This window comes from Artibeus jamaicensis, unplaced genomic scaffold (assembly GCF_021234435.1).
Source record: "Artibeus jamaicensis isolate MK-2021 breed Jamaican fruit bat unplaced genomic scaffold, CSHL_Jam_final contig_64, whole genome shotgun sequence".
In the NCBI taxonomy this organism is placed as follows: Eukaryota; Metazoa; Chordata; class Mammalia; order Chiroptera; family Phyllostomidae; genus Artibeus; species Artibeus jamaicensis.
The window spans coordinates 6,633,433-6,657,233 of NW_026521911.1; the positions used below are offsets into that span (position 1 = coordinate 6,633,433).

At 48.9% G+C, this 23,801-nt stretch overlaps 1 protein-coding gene across 1 annotated transcript in view; it reads right to left on the reverse strand.

The window, feature by feature from the left end:
* TENM4 (teneurin transmembrane protein 4) overlaps window positions 1–23,801 on the reverse strand; it is a 725,358-nt gene that overhangs the window by 215,277 nt on the left and 486,280 nt on the right. The window contains exon 7 of the mRNA XM_037138546.2: window positions 5,985–6,240. Coding sequence (XP_036994441.2) covers window positions 5,985–6,240 — 256 coding nt within the window. The remainder of the gene's footprint in view (window positions 1–5,984; window positions 6,241–23,801) is intronic.

Genomic DNA, 23,801 nt, shown 5'->3' on the forward strand with positions numbered 1-23,801 from the left:
GATCATTTCAAAAGGCTAATCCTTTAACATTACTCCCCTATTTAAAAAGAGATTGACGGCTACTCATCTCTGCTCCTACCACCCTCAGGCCCCAGGCCCACAGGAAAAGTGTAACCTCTTTTTCATGTAACTCAAGCCCCTCCATTACCAATCCCGATGTACGATCATCTCCACGAAGCCTCCTGTGCCCCCACTTCACCCAATTCTTAGTCATCTCCCCAAGATGCAGAGCTCTCCCTTGGCTCAGTGCACAACTGTCCGTCACCACAGAATTCCTTCCTCCCCTGTCATCTCCTCCGAATGCCTGCCCAAGAAGCTACCTCTCATGGTCAGGTGGCACTGGCTAGTGGTTAGGTGCATGGACTCTGGAACCACCTGGCCTGGTCATGGATCCTGGCCCTGCCACCTACTGGCTGTGGTTCCTTAGGCAAGTTACTTAACTTTTCTGTGCTTCAGATTCTTCATCTTTATAGTGGGGATGATAGTAAGACTGCCTACCTGTGCAGAAAAGAGTAAAGATAGTAGTCTTCACTGCTATCTTTTCAAAGGCCTGCTTATAAGGTTGGCCCCTGGCTGGTGTCTAGAAGCTTAGGTTGCAGGAAAGTGTCTGTCATTAACCGTTAAGAGTGGCTGAGTGCCCTGGCTGGTGTTTCTCAGTTGACTGAGTGCCAGACTGTGAACCAAAAAGTCGCTGGTTTGATCCCCAGCAGGGCACATGCCTGGGTTGTGGGTCAGGCCCCCAGTAGGGGGCAAGCGGGAGGCAACCACACATTGATGTTTCTCTCCTTCTCTTCTTCCCTTCCCCTCTCTCTAAAAATAAATAAATAAAAGCTTTAAGAAAAAGCGGGTGGCTGACTCACTGTGCCTAAAGTATTTGTACAAAATCTATGGCTGATGGTGTGCTAAGCCCCTCCTTTCCCTCTGGGAGTCTGGAATGTGGGTACTTGCCAGGCAGAGGTTCTTGCCTGGGGGCACTGAGTCTCTAGTGAGCTTCCTTGTTTGGAAGCTCATTAGAGCACCCAGCAGGGCTCTACGAGTGTTGGTTATGATCGTTGCTTGACCTCTGAGCAGAGGGAGGCACACCGTCCGTTTATGACCCAGTACTCCCCTGTCAGAGCATTATCCAAAGCATGGTCCTCATTCATTCACTTGTGGGTCGGGTCTGACTCTCTCCCTGGACTATGAGCTTTTTATATGGCTTATGGGTCTTATACATGTCTGTGACCGAATCACCAAATGGCAGGGATGACTGTCCACCCCAACTCCTTGCAATGCTCAGGGGTTGGCATGGTCCACCAAAGGCTCCTCTGTGCCATTCTGGGAACTATACTGAGGCTGGACTGGAAACCATGAGGATGTTTCCCCATCTCTGAGGGTGAACGGGGCTGTTCCTCAAATTGAGTGTGACCTGAAAATGGGCCCCAGTCTCCCAAATCAGGCCTGAGATCAGTTGAGCTGGAGCCAAGGTCTGGCAGCCTTCTGCTCTGGCTTACCCTTCATCAGACAGGAGCCTGATGGGTTATTAATCAGATAGTCCCTGGGAAATCAATTAAGAGTCTGCTGCTGCAGAGTGTGAGGAAGTGGGTCAAGGTTTAGGGGACCCTGAACACACGGCTTCCACCAGAACGGACCACAGATGCACCTGCAGGGCTTAAAGAAACATCTGACCTCCGCTCTAGGGAGCACTGGCAGGCCTGGTCTCCTCCCCCGGGGACTCAGCTACCCTTGGGGGTGCCACAGTCACAGCAACAGCAGGGAGAGGAGTGGGTTAACCAAGTCCTCTCTCTCCTTTGTCCTTCTGCTAGCCTTTCTTTTTCTGCCAGCATGAAATCTAAACCCCTTCTGGTCATCCTACCAGCTGCTATGGTATTTTCTCAGCTATTTATTTTAGTGTCTCAACAGAGACTCAATTTGACAATTAGGGAAAGGCCTGTGACTGCTTCTCTGGCACCAGGAGGCTCCCTGTTCTGCTGGGGCTCGGCTAACAATCATTCAGGACAACTATGGCAAACAGACCCTGCTCCCTTAGGCGTCTCCGCCTCTGTTCAGGCTGTGCTTCTCAGGCCTCCCCACCCCGCCCAGCTCCACCTGGGGACTGCTGCTCGCTCTCCAGCTCTCAGTCACACAACAGCAGGTCCACTGGGAAGTCTTCCCTTTGTTCCACTCAAGTCTCAGGTGACTACAGTTATTCATTTCTTTGTTCCATCATTCATTTATTTCACCTGAGTATTAATATTTCTCAAGCACCCATCAGGATGCAAGTCCTGTGCTGTGTGCTGGGGGTTCCAAGGGAATTAAAACACACACTCTCTGTGCTTACCTCTATCATGACACTTACCCTACCACAAGAATCTGTTCTCTAAAGTGTCTTACCTGTCAGGCACACAGTAGGCCTTCAGTGAATATTTACTGAATAATAAAGCATGACATAATAAATAGTTGAGCACTTACTGTGTGTGAAGACATTTTCAGACAGTACCTTATGCATTTGCTACAACAAACAACATGTCTTATGACATGTTGGATTAAAAAGCAGTTGGATTAAAAAGGCAGATTGGATTAAAAGCGTCTAAAAATTCCTGGGCATTTCTCCCTTTGAGAAGTGAGGACTATTGTCCCTGCCCTGGAAGCCGGCTGACTTATGACTGCCCCAATTTCAGGCGGGCCAAGCCTTAGAAGGATCAGTGACTTCTGTCTCAGTGCCATGGAGCCCTCCCCGCTGGGCCAGGGAGTGTGAGGTGCAGCTCCCTGCTGGGAAGGCTGTGCAGAGGCCCTGAGGCCACATTGGAGGGAGAGGAGTCCCAGTGAGCCCAGCTTTCCAGCCGTCTCCCCCCAGGTGTCGGTGTCAGCCACGTGACCAAAGCCACCCTCAGACTAGCCCAGCCGACAGCTAAATACCATGCATCAACCTCAGCAGACACCACGTGCTGCAGAAAATGAGCCCAGTGGAGCACTTCCTGAAATCTGACTCACAGTGTGAAGTATAACCAACTGGTGGCTCTTTAAGCCACTAAGTTTTGGAGTTGTGTGTGTGTGTGTGTGTGTGTGTGTGTGAGTAGATCATCAGAACAGGTAGTTACTAGCATTTTCTCCTTTTTTAAAGAGAAAAACTCAAGGTCTAGGTTCACAGCTAGTGAGCACTGGGGTATGGGTTTGAGGAGAGAATGCATCTGCCCCTAAGACACGGTCTTTGAACAACTTGCTACAGTAAATGAACCACCACTTGTGTCCTCAGAACATCAGGGCCAACCCTACCTCTTCCAAGTAGAGACGAGACACAACCTACTATCTCCGCTCAACTCCTCGGGTGAGTAGGGGCTCAATAAATATTTTTGAGTGACTTTTCTCCTTCACAGTGTTGCTGTGGGAAATAGATACATATGGAAAAAAGGGAAACAGTTTTTATAATATGACTTTAGTGTCCGACACTGGGCTATGTGCTTCTCACATGATATTTTATCGATTTCCTTCCGACCTGAGAGGAATGCATTCTTATCCCAATGTACAGGCGGGGACATCAAGTTTCGGGACGCTGAGGCACCTGCCTGGCTAGTAAGTGTTAGAGACAAGACAAGGATCCGGGAGGTCAGACTCTAAAGCCCATGCTCGTCTACCTCCCCACGGTGGTCAAAACCACTTGTGATTCTATCTGCCAGACTTGACATTGATCCTGCACCTGTTGGTTTTGTGCCATCAACCCGCGAAGGTCAGCATTAAGATCCAGAATTCTGATTGTGTTATATGTTAGGTACCCCTCCCAGTTCTAGGCCATCTTTGGAGGCACAGAACTCGGGTCACAGAAGAAGTCTACCTTGAACATTTCGTCTGGGTTTCAAGGATGAGCAGGACTTTGCTAGACCAAGGAATGAAGAGGAGGGTGACCCCGGCGGAGTGCTGTCCAACAGCAGGTGCAAAGGCACTGAGGCATGAAGGAGATGCGGAACTGGGGGGAGACTGATAAACACACATATGTGCACACCATGTACTGAATATTAAATACATAATAATGTTAGACTTAGGTATGGATATACATAAAATGGTGTACATGAGTGTACAACAGTAGCTTAATGCTTATCATTTGGTAGTAGAAATGACTAATTTTCTTTTCTTGCTTATTTCCATTTCCTAACTGTTCTACAGAAAATTTATCACTTGAGTAAGAAAATATAAGGGAAAAAGAAATCCAAGTTCTAGGTAGTTTGAGCAATGGTTATAAGAGGATGGAGGGTCAGAAAGGCAGGTGAGGACTGGCTGATGGGGCAAGAAAGGTAAGCTGGGACCACCTTTGCGTCTCAAACTAACCATCAGGAAAATGTCCCAGCTGTTTGTGTCCTACTTTCTGTTCCCCTAAAAAACCTGGAGAACCACTTACTCTGGTCCTAAGTGACACAAATGAACATCCAAGCAAAGGGAGCGGCTACCACGCTCCACGCAGATAATGGGAACCACCGATTATTTACTGGCTTCTTTCAGCCGCGTGCCCTCATTCAGTAAACACGTGGGAAATAATGGAGATCTGATTAAGCTCCTTTGGGTGGGATGACACATAATTATCCAACTTAGTCACTGATGAAAGCAAAGGAAACATATGGGGAAAAGTCACACATGATTTTAAAAGATGTCAACAAAAACAATATTAATTAGGAGGCTGGAGGCGTGTGCAGGCTGGGCTGTCTCTCTGAGAAATTTGCCTTTGGAAAAGCCACGCTGCAGGAGTAGAGTGGTAACAGGGGATGCTGACTCCTCTCTCCCTGGACCCCACAAATATCCCAGGCATGTGCCAGGCGGAGTCAGGTGGGCACACTTTCCATGCACAGATTAATCTGCCTTCCTTAAATGTATGATTTTGTCCTCTCCACAGAAAAGGAGGAGTCAGAGATAATAAAATCTATGATTCCCACTACTTTGAGAAACAGGGTGGAACATGAAGCGGTTCCAGCTGTGACAGCCTGGGACACTCCATCTCCAGTTGAGAGAAAGTGGGGAATGGCTCTGTCACCCAAAGTCAGCAGTACTTGTCTCAGGGGGGTAGGTGTATGGGTAAACCTAATTCTCATCTCTGCATTCTCACCGGTGAGATTTTATTGTTCTTGTAATCATAAAAGAGTTCTGTTTTGGACAAATAGTGGCTAGTCAGAGGGAAGGAGGACACTACTGAACTGAAGCTGACGGAAGCCCCGGAGCTGAGGGAGCCCCGTGCTGGGTCGGAAGAGGGAGAGGAGGCGAAGGTGGCTGTGGTTCAGGGAACAGCCCTGCACATGGAGTCGGGCCACCTCAGCTGTGCACCGACGGACTTGGACCCTCTCAGATTCTCAGCTTCCCACACTCCCCCATGGATCCACGATGATAATACCCTTTGTAAATCAGAGGGTTACATCATATCACAGGTATGAAATCTCCTACATCCCAACGTGTATGTTAGAGATTATCAGGGCCCTGGGTATAAAGGGGATAGGCCAGCAGGAGAGGAGAGTTGGGGGAGGAGTGCAGAGCAGGGGAGAGAGCACTCACTGAGCGCCCACCACAGGCCCGGCAGGCCCCCATACAGGCCCAGGGTGACCAAATCACAGTAGGGAAGGGAGGCGGTGTGGGACCAGATCACTGAGTGAGAGCCTGAAGACGTCCGCCACACACGCGTGCTGGATGCCTTTGCAATCGTCACTGCCATCTGCTTTTAGAACAGCCCCTCCATTTAGCAGCATCCCCGCTGTGTAGACAGGAAGGTAAGGCACAGCGGGGTTTAGCAACTTGACCTAGGTCATACCTTTAGAAAGTGGCAGGCTAGCCCTGGTTTGGGGGGCTGTTTGATCAAGTGCAGGCTCTTTCTACCCTATCTCCATTCCATGGTTGTTCTCTCTGGCAGCCAGAGACCTGTACCCCTAAACTGTGTACCTGACCCCAGCTTCCTGGGACCCTGGAGTCTCAGCCGGGCTACCCTCTGGCCATCCCTGGGGGCTCAGCCCCAGCCCGCCCACAGCCAATACCTGGTCTCCAGCGGGATGTTGCTGTTGAGCAGCCAGTTGTCCTGGGTGTGCACAGCCTCCTGCGCGCTGCTGGCAGGGGGCTCTCCGGACAGCGAGTGGTCCGTAGGGGCCGGGCTGGGGTTGCTCCTCGGAGTGAAGTTGCCCCGGTTCAGTGAGTTAATGGAGGCCGCGTGGTGTTGGTTGGGGGTGTGGGCGTGCGAGAGCGGAGGTGGCGGCGTCCGGAGCCGTGAGTGGTTCTGCAGACCGCCGGGGTGATCTAGGGCACAAACATGTGGTCAGTGGACAGTGCCAGGGGTTGTGTGGCTGGAGGGCTGAATGGGACCCTGCAGGAACTGCTAGATGATGAACAACATACTAGTAATGCATTCAACAAATGCTTACTCAACAGGTAGGCATTATTGAGCAGCTACTATTCTTGGTGCTGGAAATACATCAAGGAACAAACAAACAAACAAACAAAATTCCTATCCCCATTCAGCATAAATTCTTACAGAACGGAGACAATCAATAATATTAAATAAAAGACTAGGCTTCTTTGTTACTAATTTCACACTTTCTTTGATGCACTCTTGGGGCAGCAGTTTTCAAAGTGTGGCCTGGGACCACCAGCTTTAACATCACTTGAAAATTTATTTGAAATGAAAATTCTTGGGCCCTACCCCTATACTTAGTGCATCATGAACCCGTGGGTAGGGCCCAGCACTCTGATTCTACAAACTCTTCTGTTGATTTTGATGGGTGCTAAAATCTGAAAACCACTAATATGTGTGGCAAATGAAACAAGGTACAATACAGAGTCCAGCAGAAGTAAGGCCTGCTTGAGTGTGGTTGGTAGGGTGTAATATGGGTGTAATAAGTTATAGTTTTAATTTGAATATTTCACCTAAAATGTCACATGGTGTGCTTGAGTGTGATATTGTTATGTTACAGAATTACATGCTTATAATTTAAATTTTTTGCAAAAAAAGGGGGGAGGATGTTACCTGTCCCAGACCCTGTCCCGGACCCTGTATATAGTTTACCGAGATGGCGATGAATCTGAGAACACACAGGGCCAGAAGGGGGCCTGTATATGTGGGGGAAATGGTGAAGTTTTTAGACAGACTGGTGACATTTTAGGCTAGGTGGCCAGTGATGGACTCGGGGAGAAGGTGAATTTTGAGCAAAGAGAGCGAACCTAATGAAAAATCAACTGGAATACATGAAAAAAACACCACTAGCATTAATTGAGCACTTACTATTTGCCGAGCACTATTCGGAGCTGTATACGAGTTTAAATTCAGCTGATCCTCACAACCCCATACAGAGTAGCTACTGTTTTTACTCCCATTTACAGATGCGGGAATCAAGATGCTTTTATTTATTCCTTTCAACTACTCAGTAGATATTATTACCAAATTTATAGATGAATAACGTAGAGCAGGTGAGTAAAGTGCCTAAAGGTACCCTTAACTGCCATCCACCTAAGCTATGCTCACGGAAAGCCTGGTCTTTGCCAGCTGAGGGTATCATGAGGGGGAAGAAGTGAGGAGACCGAGCTCATCCCGGATTCTGCCGCTTACTAACCACATGACTGCTGTCATGGATGGACTGCATGTTTGCATACGCCCAGTATTCGTCTGTTGAAGCCCCAGCCCTGGGCGTGGGTGTTTAGTAGTGGGGTCTTTGGGAGCTAATTAGGTTTAGCTGAGGACATGAGGTGGCATCCTCATGAGATTAGTGCCCTTATAAGAAGAGACCAGAAAAAAAAAAAGAGAGAAGAGACCAGAGAGTTAGAGTTTTCTCTCCCCATCCTGCGAGGATATAGCACGAAGGTGACTTTCTACTAACTAGGAAGAGGGCCCACCAGACACCAAGTCTACCAGCTCCTTGACCTTGGACTTCCCGGCCTCCAGAACTGTGGGAAGCAAGTGTTTGTTGTTTTAACCCCAGTCTAAGGTGCTGCGTCATAGCAGCCCGTGCTATGGCAGAAACTGGTACTGAGAAGTGAGGTGTCAGCATGACAACTATCTAAAAATGTGGAAGCAGTTTTGGAACAGGGTAATGGGTAAGCCTGGAAGAGTTTCGAGATACATGCTAGAAAAAGCGTGTGCTGCCATAAAGGGACTGTGTAAAGGTAATTCTGAGAGCTTGGAGGAGAAGGGGAAGGAGGAGAAGAGAACTGTAGAGAAAGCGTCCATGTTCTTGGAGAATGCATGAATATTTAGGTATAAAATGTTGGTAGGAATATGGACATCAAGGGCAATTCTAATGAGGTCTTGGACAGAAATGGGGATGAGGTTATCAGATGATGGAAAAACGGTGATACTTCTTATAAAGTGGCAAAGAACTTGGCTGAACTGTGTTTGTGTGCTAGTGTTTTGTGAAAGGTAGAAATAGCGAGCAATGAAATCGGGTATTGAGCTAAGGACATTTCTAAGCCAAGTGGTGAAGGAATAGCTTGGTTTCCTCTGATGGCTTATAGTAAAATACAAGAAGAGAGAGATGAATTTAGGAAGGAATTAATATGCAAAAAGAAACCATGACAAAGATTTGGAAAATTCTCAGCCTGTCGATGTTGGGAAAAAAAACGAGAAAGCATGAATGGGAGAGAATACCAAAGAGGGGGCTGACTGGCCACTTGACAAGGAGATGAATAGGCATTTAAACCATGAACCTAAACAGCCATCGGAGGAGGAACCCTGCCACTTTGAATCGGAGGGGATGGGGGTGGAAGACAGACCGCTGTTGGACTTCTTCAATTCCATGGAACAGGACGATAAAGGTATTAGACTGCAAACTTGCACTGTTCTTCAAGAGAAGGGGAGACTAGCCTGAAGGTGATTCGGAGGTCATCGGGGCCACTGTGCGGTTTCCACAGGTCTAAGACTAAGACAATTTGGGTCATGTAGCCTCTTGGAACTTCAGTTTTCTCACCTGTGAAATAGGGGGTGAGCTTATTAAGGGAATCACAGAGGTACAGTGATGTCAAATGAGGCACTCCATGGGAAGGAAATCTTTCTGAAGTTCATAGTTTACAAAGTATTCCTCTTCATTAGTTCTGCATGAGAATCCCGCATTTCGCAGAGGAGATAAGACTCAGTGAGCCCAGGGTCCAGACCGAGGCACTGTGATGTTCCAAAGCCTCTGCTCTTTCTCAGCTCGGGAAGCAGCTACCTGGGAACCATCAAGCCTGAGTGCGAACTCCCACTATCACTATTATGGCTACTTTTAGCGGAAGATGCATCACTCTCTGCTTTTTAGGTAACCCAATATTCTATGCTAATGGCTTACAAAGCAAATTTGGTGGGAGTGGTGGGGAGGGGAGGGGTGGGGAAAAAAAAACGGAAATCAGAAACCCATCTGATCAATCACTCCCTTCCTACAAACTGCTACCTTCAGGGAAAGACCCACACGGACGGGGACTACCAAGTCCTTCAGAGTTTGATCCACACCTGTCCTTCCAGCCTCATCTCTCATCAGCTCCCTCCTTGTACCCTCCACTCCAGCCACACTTTTCCACAGGGGACAGAGATTTGCTGAGGCAGCTCAGTGGCTGAAACCTTCACGCCAATGAGGACAGTACTGAGGAGGACCACAAAGTACGGTTGGTACCCCCTGAAGATGTGCCATGCTGTGGTCCTGGATCAGAAGGGAGCCCGCAGGATGCCCCTGGATGGGAGGGGGGAGAACTTGGAGACCAACAGAACAGGCAGAGGGTCCCACTTAGAGAACAGACAGCCTAAGACTAGACAGAAGGCAGGAATATGCAAGGTCATTTGTTTTGTCTAGCTGTCCTCGGGCAGCATTTTAATGGAGACATTTGGAGCCTGGGACAGAAGCCAGCAGCAGAAGTGGCCTCCTGGGATGGTTGAGTGTCCCCTCTACCCTTGGCCCTTCAGGATACTGGCTGCAGTCCAACGCACCAGAGCACTGAGAGGGGCTGGACCACTACTGTCCCTGGTGACCAGGAGGCCCGCAGACAAGAGTGACCTAGTCCTTGCTTCTGGCTCCACACTAGGAGTCAACCTCCTCATGACATTTTACCTAATTGACATTCATAGTTGTTGTCACGTATTCGAGTACCTACTGTGTGTACTTTCACAGCCTTAACTCTTCCAATGTTCACAAGAACCCTAGGGGGCAATACACTTATTATTATCAGTCCCATTTTATAGATGAGGTTTGCACCACCAGTGAGTGGTCCTTATAAATCCAAAGCCTGAATTCCGTCTACCAAACCATGGTGCCTTTGCATAAAACACAGCCATCTGCTCGGCTGTCTTAGGCCATGGCCAGAGGGAGGAAAAGCCCTTCAGTGCAGGCAGCAAGCATCTGAGGTCTGGCTCAGGACAGGGCTGCCTGCAAGCCTACAGACATCTGCTCGGTGATTAAGTGGCGATGCCAGCCTCTGGCTTCGTAACTAGAAGCACTGCCATGAGTCCTGAAGTGATGGGATGTTAACTGTAAGACCACTGGTCACTGATCTAAAAATCAAACTTTTATAAGGAAATTCTCCTGTGGGGACAAGAAACACTTTGGTTCAAATCCTCTCTAATTTTTGAAGCTCAGTTCAGCTGTCACCCCCTTCTGGAAGTCTTCCTTGATTTATCCTCTCTAGAGTTCCTTTTCCCTCCATTGAATGCTGATGGCAGGAAACCTGGCTCCCTCACCTTGCCCTGCTCCCGCCAGGCTTGCACACTCTGGTAGGTGTGAACATTCCCATCCCCTCTGCTGGTGACCACAGGTCCTAGCACTGAGCAGATGCTCCATAAAGTTGACTGAGTGGATGGCTCTTGTGAATGGCCTGGGCGGTCTGTCCAGGAGGATAAGGCTAGTGTAGAGAATATTTATTTGCAAAAAGATGATAGCAGGCCACCCTGGGCTCTCCAGGCCATGGACCTATGCAGGCCTTTATTTACTTGCCTGGAGCCAGAGTTCTGGGTGCTTCAGCCAGGTTCTTTGCTTTCCTTCCCTCACCCCTTCCATTCTGAGGATGCTTAGAAAGGGGACCTCAGTGTAGTCCAGGTTCCCAAAGGAAAGGCTCTGTGTCTTAGGACCCAACTCAGCAGTAGAAGTTCATTCAACCCCTCTCCCTGCAAGAGACATGTCCTCAAGGAGCAAGATTCCTCTGGTCTAAATGGAGTCTTCATTCTGCTCTTATGGTCAGGAAGGAAGACAGAGGGGAGGGACCAGAGAGGGGCCTTCTTTTCTCCCCTTCTTCGTCTCCAGTTTATGCTCCTGTCTTTGGAGGGAAACTCAGAATCAGTCCCCACATTCAGCATGTACTGAGTGTCGTTCTGTGTCAGGACCTGTGAACTGGGTGCCAGGAGTACAACAGTGAACGAGACAGAGATGGCCCAAAATAGGAACTGTCCCTGGTGTCTCCTCTCTAGCAGGGTGGCCTCCAATGCCACACTTCACCTCCCTGGTCCTTGGTCTGTGTACCTGTCAGGGGGTCGCACATTCCTATGTCACCCCTTTCTAGATGATGAAAAGTGATATAGCCTTTGCTAAAGTGCCAAGTACACAGCGCCCTGAGCGCAAGGGCCCATCTGCCATTCATCTCCATATGCCCAGTAAATACTTACAGAATATGGGGACAGAAGAGCAAGTGAGGTGGGTGGACTTTTTGCCTGTGGCTTCCCCGCTGCTACCCAGCAGCAAGCATCCTCAGTACATTGCAAGGACGTGCTGTAAATTCCAATTTACACCCTCTTCTCGTGGATATAGCCACCACGTGTATCTCTGAATCCAGCCCAAATCTGAGCCATTTTACTGTTATGTTGCACACCTCTGTCAGTAAAGGCCACTTCCTTATCTGAGTTTTACAGGCCTGGTTTTCCAGGAAGGTTTTTTATCACCCTAGAAATTGTTGAATATATTTGCAGGGGTTGGTTCACTCAAACACCTCAGACATTGTTCATTTCATACGCACACAAATCTTAAAGGCCATGTCCTCCAGGCTGCACTTCCCTGAATCAAGGTCACAGTGAGGTCTCACCAGAGCCCTGGGCGGAGCCATAGGGAACGGAAAGGATGGTGCTACTGCGACCTGGGCCCCCGGGAACAGATAAGGTGGGTTCAGGTTGGGGCTCTGACAGTTACAAACTCTGCGGCCTCACTCACGTTACTTAACTTCTCTGGAGCTTCGCTTTTTTAAAATCACTAACTGAAGATAATGTCCACCTTATAGGATTGTTACAAGAAGTAAATGAGAATGTATATCAGGTGCTTAGCATAGTGCCTGGAATATGGTAACTTTAAAAAATGGTCATAGCTATGAATTCCACAGTTTTGAGCAACTTATGTTGATTGAAGGAGTTGTGAAGTACTAAATCATCACCATGGTAATCGCTCCATGGCCTTTCGGGCTGGGGTCCCAAAGCAAGAAACCTTGAGAGAGAAACAGTTGGCACGTGTTTGACAGAAAGATGGTGGCCTTTTACTACAGCAAAGCCGCTCTGGACGATGCACCAGCTTTCCAGGAGCCTTGACCTGGGAAGGTGCCTGCAGCTCAACACGCAAATCAGGAGCAGAGAGAATGACCGTAGCCCAACGCTGAGAACTGAACACATGGGGTCTCCGTGTCTTCAGAGATGAGAGCCCCTTTCTATGTTAGGTAAACATGTCAGAGCAAACCAGGGTGTGGATCTGCCCTGGGTTCAAGGTGCACCCTCAGGAGAGAGGCCCTGAGGTGGTTCTATCAGTTGGCAACATTGAACAGCGCTCTGTTGTGTGCAGGGACCTGATGAGTTTTAGGATAAAGATGAGTCTTAACCTTGACAAACTGCCAGTGTTTGGGGAACAGATGTTAAAGGAAGGTCTAGACAGGAGTCTCACAGGCCTGTGTTCACTCCTGGCTCTGTCTCTGACAAGCTGCATGACTTCAGGGAAGTCGCTTAACTTCTCTGGGTGTCTAATTCCTTACTTATAAAAATGAACATATATGAGGGAGAACCCTCAAAAAACATGGAATTATCTTCTGGAGGGCAGACCCTTGTAGTATATAGGCTTCCCCTGCTAGGTGAGTATTTTAGGAACCCATTTGTATCAGTGTACCAACTGGCGTTGTTGTGAAAGGTTGCGTTTGGCTTCAGTGAGTTTTTTTTTTTTGAGACTCTTTCAATGCTTTTGCTCATGTCATGATGGGTGACTTAGGAGCACACCTGCCCACACCGCACTGAGTGCTCAGCAGTTGTTGGTAGAAAGCAGCATGACCTCTGGTGCCCCCAGTCCCTATTCACCCAATCTCGCCACCAGTGACTTTTTTTTGGTTGCTTCCCCGGATGAAAAAGTCTTCAAAGGGAAATGTTTTGCTGATGTGGAAGAGGTAAAACTAAAAACAGCAAAAGTTCTAAAAAGCATCAAAATTGCTGAGTTAAAAAACTTTTGAGCGGTGGAAAAAATGTCTCAATAGGGGTATTGCATCAGATGGAGAGTACTTTGAAGGTGACTGAAGCTTAAACATGTAAGAATAAATACACATTTTTATAAAGAAATTTCAGCTTTGGGGGTGCCCCGTCATATCAATAACACGATAAAAGGAAGAGGAGGAAAGGGGACTACTGTAGATTGAATATGCAGAAATCCAGATATGAAACAAATAAAGGTCCTTGACTTTAAGTTGCTCACAGTCTAATAAAAATAACAGACATTCCAACAGATGCCAAAGCAAAGAGGTAATTGTAACGAAATGATACTAGTAAACATATTGAGCGCTTGCTATGGGACTGCCTCTATGTGCTTTACTTATTTAAATCTTTAATACCTCCATAAAAAAGGTACTACTAGTATTCCCCTTTCTGTAGATGAGGAAACTAGGTACAGAAAGGCTAAGTATCTTGCCTACGGTTACAAAGCCATTAAGCGCTGGAGCCAGAACCTGAACTCCAGCAGTCTGGTTCCTGAGTCCATGCTGTTAATTAACCACTCTTCTTTACACACATTAAGTATGTCGGCACAGGTAGAGTGCTTAAAGTGCTGACGCTAATGCCCGTCACACAAAGGGCACTCTATACGCGTCAGCTACTATAATCCTTGTTAGCTTACGCCAGAGCCCTGCCAGAGGTGCGCGGAGCACAGAAGTGGCTGCCGGACTGTCTGCTGGGGTCAGAGGAAGATGCATGTGTGAGTGTCCAAGGTCTGAGAGGCAGAGACAGACAGACGGAGAGAGAGAGGGAGAGAGGCCCCCTTCCGGGGCACTTCTGTAAGTGGTGTGACAGCTGTGGGGGGTCGGCGACGGGACAGCAGGTGAGCAGACTGAGGGCAGGCCTGGGTGTGCCCACCTTCGTGGTTGCCTGCAGCGACCGGGCAAAAGAACTCGGCCTCTGTCAAGGCTGGTGAGAGCGTCCCCTGATGGGCTCTGAGCAAGGGAGTGGTTGAGGAATATTCCTGGTGGCCACGCTGAGCGCGACCCAGGCGGGGGCAGGCTACAAGCAGGGCTCGGACTGGCTGCAGAAAGATTCCAGCAGAGTACGTTGTTAATCTCTTGTAAGAGCACATTTGTGAGAAAAGGCACTGACTTCTAGAACTTCGGCTCAGGCAGAGAATTCAGATGTGTCAACGGCCCTGCGATCTAAGGCACTGGCTCCGAGAAAGGGTGCCAGGCCGGGGGCCCCTCGTCCAACCCCGCGAAACAACTGACAGGCGCCCGAAGGTCTCCTTGCTTCGGAGTTAACGATGACCCCGGCGTGCACTCCAGTCATTAATCGGGCCCTAGAGATTGTCAGATATGAAAGATGATGGTATTTAATTATCATAGAAGACAAAACTGCAGCTGCCTGAGAATGCCAAGGGGAAGAGTTATTTGGCTTCCATTAAAATGCCATCGACTACCACTGACTCGGGATGGTGATGTAGCAGTGCTGAGAGCTTAGCTAATGAACCTTGGCCTCCACGACCAATTTAGAGAGGCCAGAAAGCTCTTTGTCACCACAGTCGGCAGCCGGAATCTAATAGCCTGACTCCCAGTCTCAGTCCTGCCTCTTTCATGCTGTATAATCTTGGACAATTGATTTAACCTCTCTGAGTTTTAGCTTCATCAATTGTCAAGTGTATATGAAAGCACCTTGCAAACTGTAGGGTCCTGTCCAACAGTTATAGACAACCATCACCGTTATTGCTGCTTCAACCCAGGATGAATGAACTCAGTGACGTCCGAATGGAGCCACTGGTCTGAGTATGGGGGTAGGGGATGAATGTTTGTGTGCAGTGTCTTCTCTGCCCACTGACCCCCTCCCTGAACAAAGGCTTTCTCTCCACTCATATGGCCACTCGGTTCATTCTATGTGGTGGCCAGCGTGCAGGGATTCCACATGGTTCTTGGCCTGAAACCCTGGGTGGACTCCCAGAGGGTCAGTGGACTGCGGAGCTCCCCGCGGTGACCCTTCTAGACTTGACGGGGAGCGAGAAAGAGAATTCTGAAGTCATGATGAGGCTGCTTCTTCTTCCTCGTTCGCTCAGTCGGGGCAGACCTTTGGGAAAACACTCAGACTATTGAAGTGCTTTGTATTGGAGACCTAGTAATGAGGGGACAGTGTCTGAAGCTAATGCAAAAGCCTCATGGTCTGGTACAGCAGTTTTCAAACAGGGGTGCCTGGAAATGTGGAAAAGGCTGTTCCCTGGTTGTTACAACGGCTGGGAAGGACAACTGGCATTTAGAAGGAGAGGCCAGGAGAGCCAGCCGCCTGCACTGTGTGGGACCCAGTGACCCCAGGGGTACACAGTCCAGTTAGCAGGTTTTATTCTGTTCGCCTCCTCCACCCCACCCCCAGTTTCAGACCACTCTCTACCCTTCTCTGTCGCAGAAGGGGGACCCCTACGGGGTCACCTGGACTCCCTTGCTTTCAACCTTCCAGATAGGTCTGGCTAACAGCAGGATGTTGAAAGCTATACCGGCTTACAGACAGAGTGGTCTGGGGAAGCTCCCAGGAAGAGCAAGAACTTGAACTGGGTCCCGAAGATGGAAGTGTATAAAGGGAGGGAGAGGGCATTCTAGTCCGTGGGCTGAGAGAGGAGGGCCCTTATGGAGCAGAGGCTGACAGGGCTGGAGCCCACATTCGGAGCCCGGAAGGCGGGCCTGGGAGCCTCGAGCCAGAGGAGCAGCTTTAAGGGTATTCAGAGGGCTCACCCCGAATCCCAGCCTTTTAAAGCCAAGTGCTAGAGTGTTGCTCGCTCACAAGAGCAAACCAGAATCCCCAGGCCTCATTAAAATCCACACCGGATTCCTCATCCAGCAGTGAATGCTCTTCTACAGTGAGTTGGGGCGAGGGGCCCCCTGATGCCTTCGACTGGACAGTGGAGGGGAGAGAGAGGTGTCAGGGTCTCTGCCAAAGAGACTGCTCTCCACTGCTCACCACTGCTCTCCATTCCCAGGTCACAGCAATTGACGGATAAACTAAGCCAAGAGCATCAAAGTATATGTGTTCGAAGCATGGTGTATGAACAACTTGGCCAGGCCGCCATCTGAGAATGACCTCTCAACCTATCTTTACCCAGATTTCATTCTTGGTCTTGTCCCTATCAGCCATTAACTTCTGTGTGAGCTTGGGCAAGGCACTTTACTTATCTAAGCCCCATTTTTGCCAACTGATAGGAGCAAGGGGTGGTGGGAGTCCCCTCCAATTCTGAAATCAGGACTTTGCCATTTTCTGCAGAGGAACCTGGGATATTTGTCAATGAACATCTGCTTGCAGAAGATGTCACTGCAAGCCATGCAGTGGGTTGTGCTCTGTGACCGCGCTCCAAAGAAGGAAGAAAGAGGTGTAGCGATTCCTCCCTCCCTCCCTGCTTCCCTGCTTTCATTCCTGTCACAAAGGTCACTATACGTAGGCCTCCTGCTTGGTCCTGGAGACACAGAGGTGGGTTAGACAGAGTCCCTGCCTGTACAATCTGAACACACTGCTTGGAAAAGGCTGGCTGCAGCCTCCAGGGTGAATCTTTTCTGGGTACATGGCTTCCCCACAACTTGAAGCTGTGTCCACCTCAGGGCAGAACTTGTCCTAAGAAAGCTTTCTCATTGTCAAGTAAGTTTTTCTCCCTTCCACTGTCACCCTCTTACCCTTTTCAAAGATGGTCTGACTCTTAGGTCAAGCCCCAGATCAACAAGGAAACACGGCTGGGAGAGGAATGTGTATATATGTGTGTGTGTGTGTGTGTGAGAGAGAGAGAGAGAGAGAGTGTGTGTGAGAGCAGGGGGCGGATCAGTTCAACAGGAGTGGTGGAGCAGGTGAGGAGTGCATGGAAATGCGCTGGGCTCCATCCCCAGAGGCAGTGCACTAAGAACGAGTGAGGTGATGTTCATGCTGGGCTGACCAGCTGGCGTGGGTCCACAGGAGGGACAGCTGGATTGTGGGTCATTCCCCTGAAGTCTCTGGGGAGTTAGAGTCTCTGGGGTGGGTTAATGCTGTCCCTAGCTTCCTGGGATGGTTGGTGAAGGATTTGGAAACTGTGTTCCTAGGGGCGTGGGCAAAGGGCCAGTGCTGTTAGCCTGGAAAAGAGAAGGGTTAGGGAAGGGCTTAAAAACAGTGTGTGCCTTGGAGTCCGGGTGAAACACAAAAATGTTTTGTGATCTGCTCAAGTCTTGTCACTCATGCCACACGATCCATAGCTGGGAAGTTAAACATCCAGTTACATGGTAGAGTGGCCGTCTGGCATTGCAGAACTGTTCCTAGCTTCACTGTTACTCTGTCTTTGGGCAGGCCGCTTCCCCTCTCTGTGCCTCAGTCTGTCTGTCTGAAAAATGAGCTTCCTTCATCTTAGAGATGATCGCCTGAGCCTCCTTCCAGCCTTTGGCAGCCCGAGTCTCCGAGCCGTCTCTTGTCACTCCGGGGGAACTGCCTGGAAGGAAGAAGACAGGCAGGACGCCACTGCTGCCTTCAGTCAGCTACAGGGTGCACGCAGGGGCTGTAGGAGGCAGGATCAGGACCGAGGCCAGGAAGTTACTTGGAGCAACCAGCAGTTCAATCTAAGGAATCCTTCCTGCCCAACTCCACAAGGGACTGCCTCCCCAAACAGTGTGCTCCCGGTCAGTGAGGCACAGACTTCAATAGCGAGCCCCCACCTCTTTCCCGAACTTCCTTCGTACCTCTGACATTCTAAAGAAATATATGCAGACCTAACCTTAATGCTCCCCAGCTCCCCAGCCCCCAATTCTGTTCCCTCTCCTACGTTCCCAAGAGAACATCACCAGCCTCTGCCAGAACCACCCACCTAATCAATCAAACCAGACCTCTGGAAGTCACCGTCGCCTCCTCCCTCTTCTTCACGTTCAGCAAAGTAATGATTACCAAGTACTCTCTCACCTTCCAAATCTCTGTGATCCTCTCCACACCCACTGTCACTACCTTAGCGCAGGCCAGCACCTGTGGACACCTACGCCACATGAGTGTCCCAACCCACAGGCTCACCGCGCCCCCTCCAATTCATTTGCCATCTGCCAGCTGGAGAGCTTCCTAAAAGGAAACGATCATGTCACTCCCCTGCTACAAAGCCTTCAGTGGCCTCCCACCGCCTGCAGGATGAGACTCGGACCCTGGCCTGAGCCCGCCACTCACAGCTCTCCGCCCCTCTCCTGGGTGGAGTTGGCAAGGTTAACAGGCTATTATAAGCCACTCGTGAAATTGCTCACTGCTTGTCTCATATCCATGGCTTTGTACATGCTGGTTTCTTCTTTATGGATGGCTTACTTTACTCCTTTTCCTGGCTAACTCAGATTAGAAGTTACCTTTTCCAGGAAGCCTTCTGTAACCACCACCCCCAGTTCTGGTTAGAGGCCCCTCTTCTGAGCTTTTCTAGCCCCACGGCTCACTCTGAATTATCATCATTTGCTTGCATATCTGTCTCTCCTACCAGACTGTGCACTCCAAGGGCAGACATCTTGTCTTAATAGATCACAGGCAGCAGGCAAGAAGCGGATGACTCCTCTCTTTGGGGTGTAAGGCAGTCGCTTTCATCCAGGAGCTGTCACTGATTCTTGAGGGGTGTGGTGTAATTTGGACACTCTGGGCACCTTGATCTTTAAACTTGACCTGATGTTTTTCCAAACCACACAGGTTGGACAGCCGATCATTGCAGGGGACATAATCTCTATTTTTATCAACAGTTGAAGACGCCATGAAGAGGAAATCAGGACAATGAATCTCAGGGCTCCCACAGGGAACAGGCTACTGTGCTGAAACAGACGCCAGCACTGAAGGTCAGAGCAGTTTATCAGATCATTTCTCCTAACCCCGCCCCACCCCTACCGCTGCCTGGACCCGGCAGGAGGCTAAATGCCAGCCCACGGAAAGGTGACGTCTCATCCATCACGTCAGCACGCTCCCCTGCATTTTACATTCATCAGTAATTCTGAAGAAACTGCTTTCTCTTGGAAGAGACACTGACATGCCTGGATGAAAGCAACAGGTGGCTAAACCCACAGAGCATTGCTGCATAATGGTTAACCACTGGCTCAGCCTCAGGCTATCTTGGGTTCAAATCCTCACTCTTACCACTCACACACTGGCCGCACTACAAATCTTTTCTGGACTCCAGTTCCATGCCATGAACCTCATTCCGACAAGGAGAGTGCTAAGTCAGATGGAATTGTGTTCAAAACCAGGCTCCACCACTTGCTAGCTCTCGGTGGCTTTGGATGAATCTAAACTCTGAAAGCCTTGATTTCTTCATCTGTAGAATAGGGTAATGGTACCGTCCACTTTCTAGTGTTGTTTCCGGAGCTTAGTGGGACAGCACGTGCAGAGTCCTTCACACAGGGACTGGCAAATAGGTAAGACTCCGATGAGGTTAAGTATTAATTCGCTCTCACAGCTCCTTAGAAATACATCGAATTACATTTCCCTAGAGCTGTAGGGTCCCCGAGGACAGAGGTCCTAGCCATCTTTCCACCCGGTGCTTGGTCTTCCTTGTACCTTCAGCTGTCTTTCCTTAAAGGCTGTTGAGCTCCCTGTAAATGCCTGTTGAATGAAACTAAATTGAGCCCTTGTCCACCCAGGTCTGGGAACCAGGAGGTTGTTGGGGGAAAGAGAACTAATATCTATTGACTCGTAATTACGAGCGGAGCTGTTATAAAGTTTTCCTCATGTCAGCCCTGACTGGCATGGCTTAGCTGGTTCAGCGCCATCCCCCAAAGTGAAAGGGCACCTGGTTGATTCCTGGTCAGGGCACCTGCCTGGGTTGCAGGTTCAGCCCTGGTTGGGGCGTGTGGGAGACGCGATGGGTCCATGTTTCTCTCCCTCTCCTTCTCTGTGCCTTCCTCTTTCTCTAAAAATAAATAAATAAAATCTTAAAAAAACCAAAAATACAGGTTTCCTCATTTCATCTTATGAGAAACACTGTAAGGTTGGTCTTAATTTTCCCATTTTACAGGAAACAAAACTGAGCCTGATAAACCTACTCAAGTCTTTGTTATGAATTTTCTCCAGTGATGGGATATCTCAGGCCCTGGCTTTTGGGGCTTTATTAACTGTAAACATTTATCGACCTTTCAAAATTAATCTGGAAAGAAAAACGCACGACAAGAAACCTGCTCATGGCCACCCCACCAGGAAACAATAAAAGCCAGTCCCCTACCAGACCTCTGTCCTGTTTCTGCTCCTGATGACTCCTAGACACAAAAGAAGACAGCAAAATTCTGAAGTATTTAAGCCAAGTGGGTGTATTCAGCAATGGAACGCAAACACCCCTGTTTTTCCATGACAGGACGACAATCCTCTCAGTAGTTTGGGGAACCACAAAGTTTTAATGTTAGATAACATACCACAACAACCCTGAGAAGCAGGTGTTATTACCCTCCTTTCACACAGGAGGAAACTGAGGCTCCATAAGTGTAAGTGGCTTGCCCTGGCAGCCCGGCCCCCAGGCAGAGACTCCAGGCAGAGACTCCACGCCCAGTGCCCCCCCCCCCAGTCTCCGTAGAAAGATTTCCATGCGAACAGCTCCTATCTGACCGAAGAGCACCCATCCAATCCCAACAAGGCAGCACAGAGGCCTCTGCTCCAGTGTTCTGTACTTTCTTGAGGCCATAAAAGGCCCCACTTCGGGGAAAAGGCAGAAAGCATCCAACTCATTATACAGATCAGAGAGATGCTTTTCATCATTTCTGACATGACCACATGTGGGCTTTCCTTTTGATACAAGCTCAGGAGATCTTAGGCAGGTATTCCATCCATCAATGTCCATAAATCAAGCCATACTAGAAACAGAGAAAAGGCATTTGTCCTCCCGAAGTCCTCTGCAAAGTGTCCAGCTCAATCCCCAGGCCACAGAAATGTAATAATAGTACTAATAATGACCTCAAAGTATTGAAGGCTTGCTGGACTGCCAGGTACTCTGCTAAGCATCTTAATGCACTCTTTTGCCATTTCATGTACCCAAGACTCCCCTGAGGCAGCTGTAAGAGGAACACAACACAGCAGCGTGTTAGGCGTGTGGGCTGTAAAGCCAGACAGCCTGGGTCTGAATCCTGGCTCTGCCGCTTCCTAGCTGGGTGGCCTCAGGCAAGTTACTTAGCCCTCCTGTGCGGCACTTTCCTGACTTCAGATGTGGGGAGAACAGTCATGGGGCGAGTAGGGGGATTTATGTGAAGTGCTAAAAACATGTATGGCACATGGTAAGTACTCACTAAGTGCTAGCTATTATCATCTCTATAGATGAGGAAACTGAGGCTGAGCGACAGAATTTGCTCATACTCCATAGCTACTCAGTGCCAGGACTGGAGTTCAAGTCTGTCTAGATTCGGCTTCCATGTTCTTAATGGTGATGGCATACTTTCCACCTTTCACCTAACACACAGTAGGTGCTCCGCAGATGGTATTAGTATTCATAGCTGACGATGCCTCCTGAAGTGCTGTGCTCCCGAGTCAGCACTTGCCCAACACAAGCTACGCCCAGCTCCTGCCCCTGCTCTTGCTCTGAGCTGTTTACAGAGGAAATCCCAGCAGCGAGGGCACAGACCGCACTGACTTTATTTCAATGCAGAAAGTCTCTGGGCACCACCTGGGTTCAGTCCCCAAGACAATTCTTTCCTCTCAGCTGTGGAATATTTTATTCTTCCTATTTCAGAATCTACTTATGTTAAAAAAGAGAGAGAGAGAGAAATCCAATCAACCCAGCTCAGGTTTGCAAAACAAACAATGCAGCCAGCATAGAATCTTAATCAAACAGTTCTATTCATAACCACAGTGATCACTGCTCTGCTTAATTTATACAGCCCGGGGCCTCCTAAAGAACATGTCCCTTGATGATACAGGGTGCAGTGTACGGGCTCAGTGTCACCTCAGAAGGGCGTGGATCTCCAGGCCCGGCACCTTGCAGAATCTGAAACAAATCTGCACTTGGAGGCACCGCCCCTAAGCATTCTACCCACACCTGAATGTCATACTACATTTTCTTTTTCTTTTTTAAAAATAAGAAAATGGAAGAAGTAAACTTGCCAGACAGCTTCCTCTGTTTCCTGGTAGAACTAAGGAATCGTTGAAAGGTCAGTCTTAGTGTCTGGGAGAGGATGGGTGCTTCAGAGTCTGGCTGCCATGGGTTTGAATCCTGGCCCCGCCGCTCACTAGCTGTGTGACCTGGACAAGTCATTCAACTTCTCTGGGAGCATTTATAAAATGGAGATAATGTTAGCTATTCAGAGACTGAAGATTAAGTGAGAGAACTGGATTTCCTACTAGACTGTGAGATTTGTATTCCCTATACCTAGTACAAGTACCACTTTATTGTAAGTCTAATAAAAATGTTTACTGACTATACCAACCATCCTCACGTCCATCATTTACTAAGTGATTACTCTGTGTCGGGAACGGCTAAATTCTTCTAATGCATGATCTTACTTTATCCTGAAAGCAACATGTAAGGCGTGTATGATTATCCCCTTTCCAGCTTTGGGATAGCTGAGGCTCAGAGAGGGTAGGAGACTTGTCCGGAATAACACAGCTAGTAAGAGGCAGAGCCGCCGGGGGTCCAGGCCACAGTGGCAGAGCCAGGGTGCCAGCCCGGCTCTCTGCCCACAGCACCCACTGCACTTCACGCACAGCAGACAGCAGTTTCTCAAGGATAGTTAGCTCCTGTTTCTTTCTCCCTTTGACCTCTCTCGTTTTGGGATTCCCTGGGGAAACTCAGAAATCAGAGTAATACTTCAGGATATTTAGAAGGATTTTATTGCCATTTCCAGTCAACATCTGTTAAATATTTCCAGTGGGCTGGCTTTGTGTTGGTTACTTTGTGTTGGCTTTCCAGGTTTCTAGACTATTCTAGATGAAATAAAAGTGAGAAATCTCCTGAACGACTCGGGGGAGGGGTGGGAAGGGGCCCACCAGGTTCCCAGGAGACCTGATTTGGCCGACTGGTGCCCTGCCCATTATCCGAAGCTGGCAGAGTGGGAAGGGCGGACCCCAGTTTCACCCCTGCCGTGACCTCGCTGACGCAGGGTTCGGTCACCCCAGCTCACTGGGTCTCAGTCCCTTCCTGTGTGAATGGGGGGTGTTAGACCTGGTTTGTTTGCTCAGCAAGTATTTCTATCAGTTGTTTTCAAATTCTGTACTCCTGAAACCCTGTTAATAATTTCCCCTAATTGCCCTATGTTTTAAAAATATTTCCTCAGTTTTTAATTGAATGCATGTAAAACCGACGATCAGAATTTCTGATAGGACCAAGGGGATTCAGTGAAAAGGACTCTTAGCACCTGGCCCACTGCTGACATCAGTAGGCCCTGTCTTTACTAAATGAATGAGTAAATAAATAAATAAATGAAGGAAGAATGCTTTAGATTAAGCAGAGGAGTGTAGATGATGGGAAAATACAGAGTCAGAAAGACTTGGATCTAAACTCCGGCTC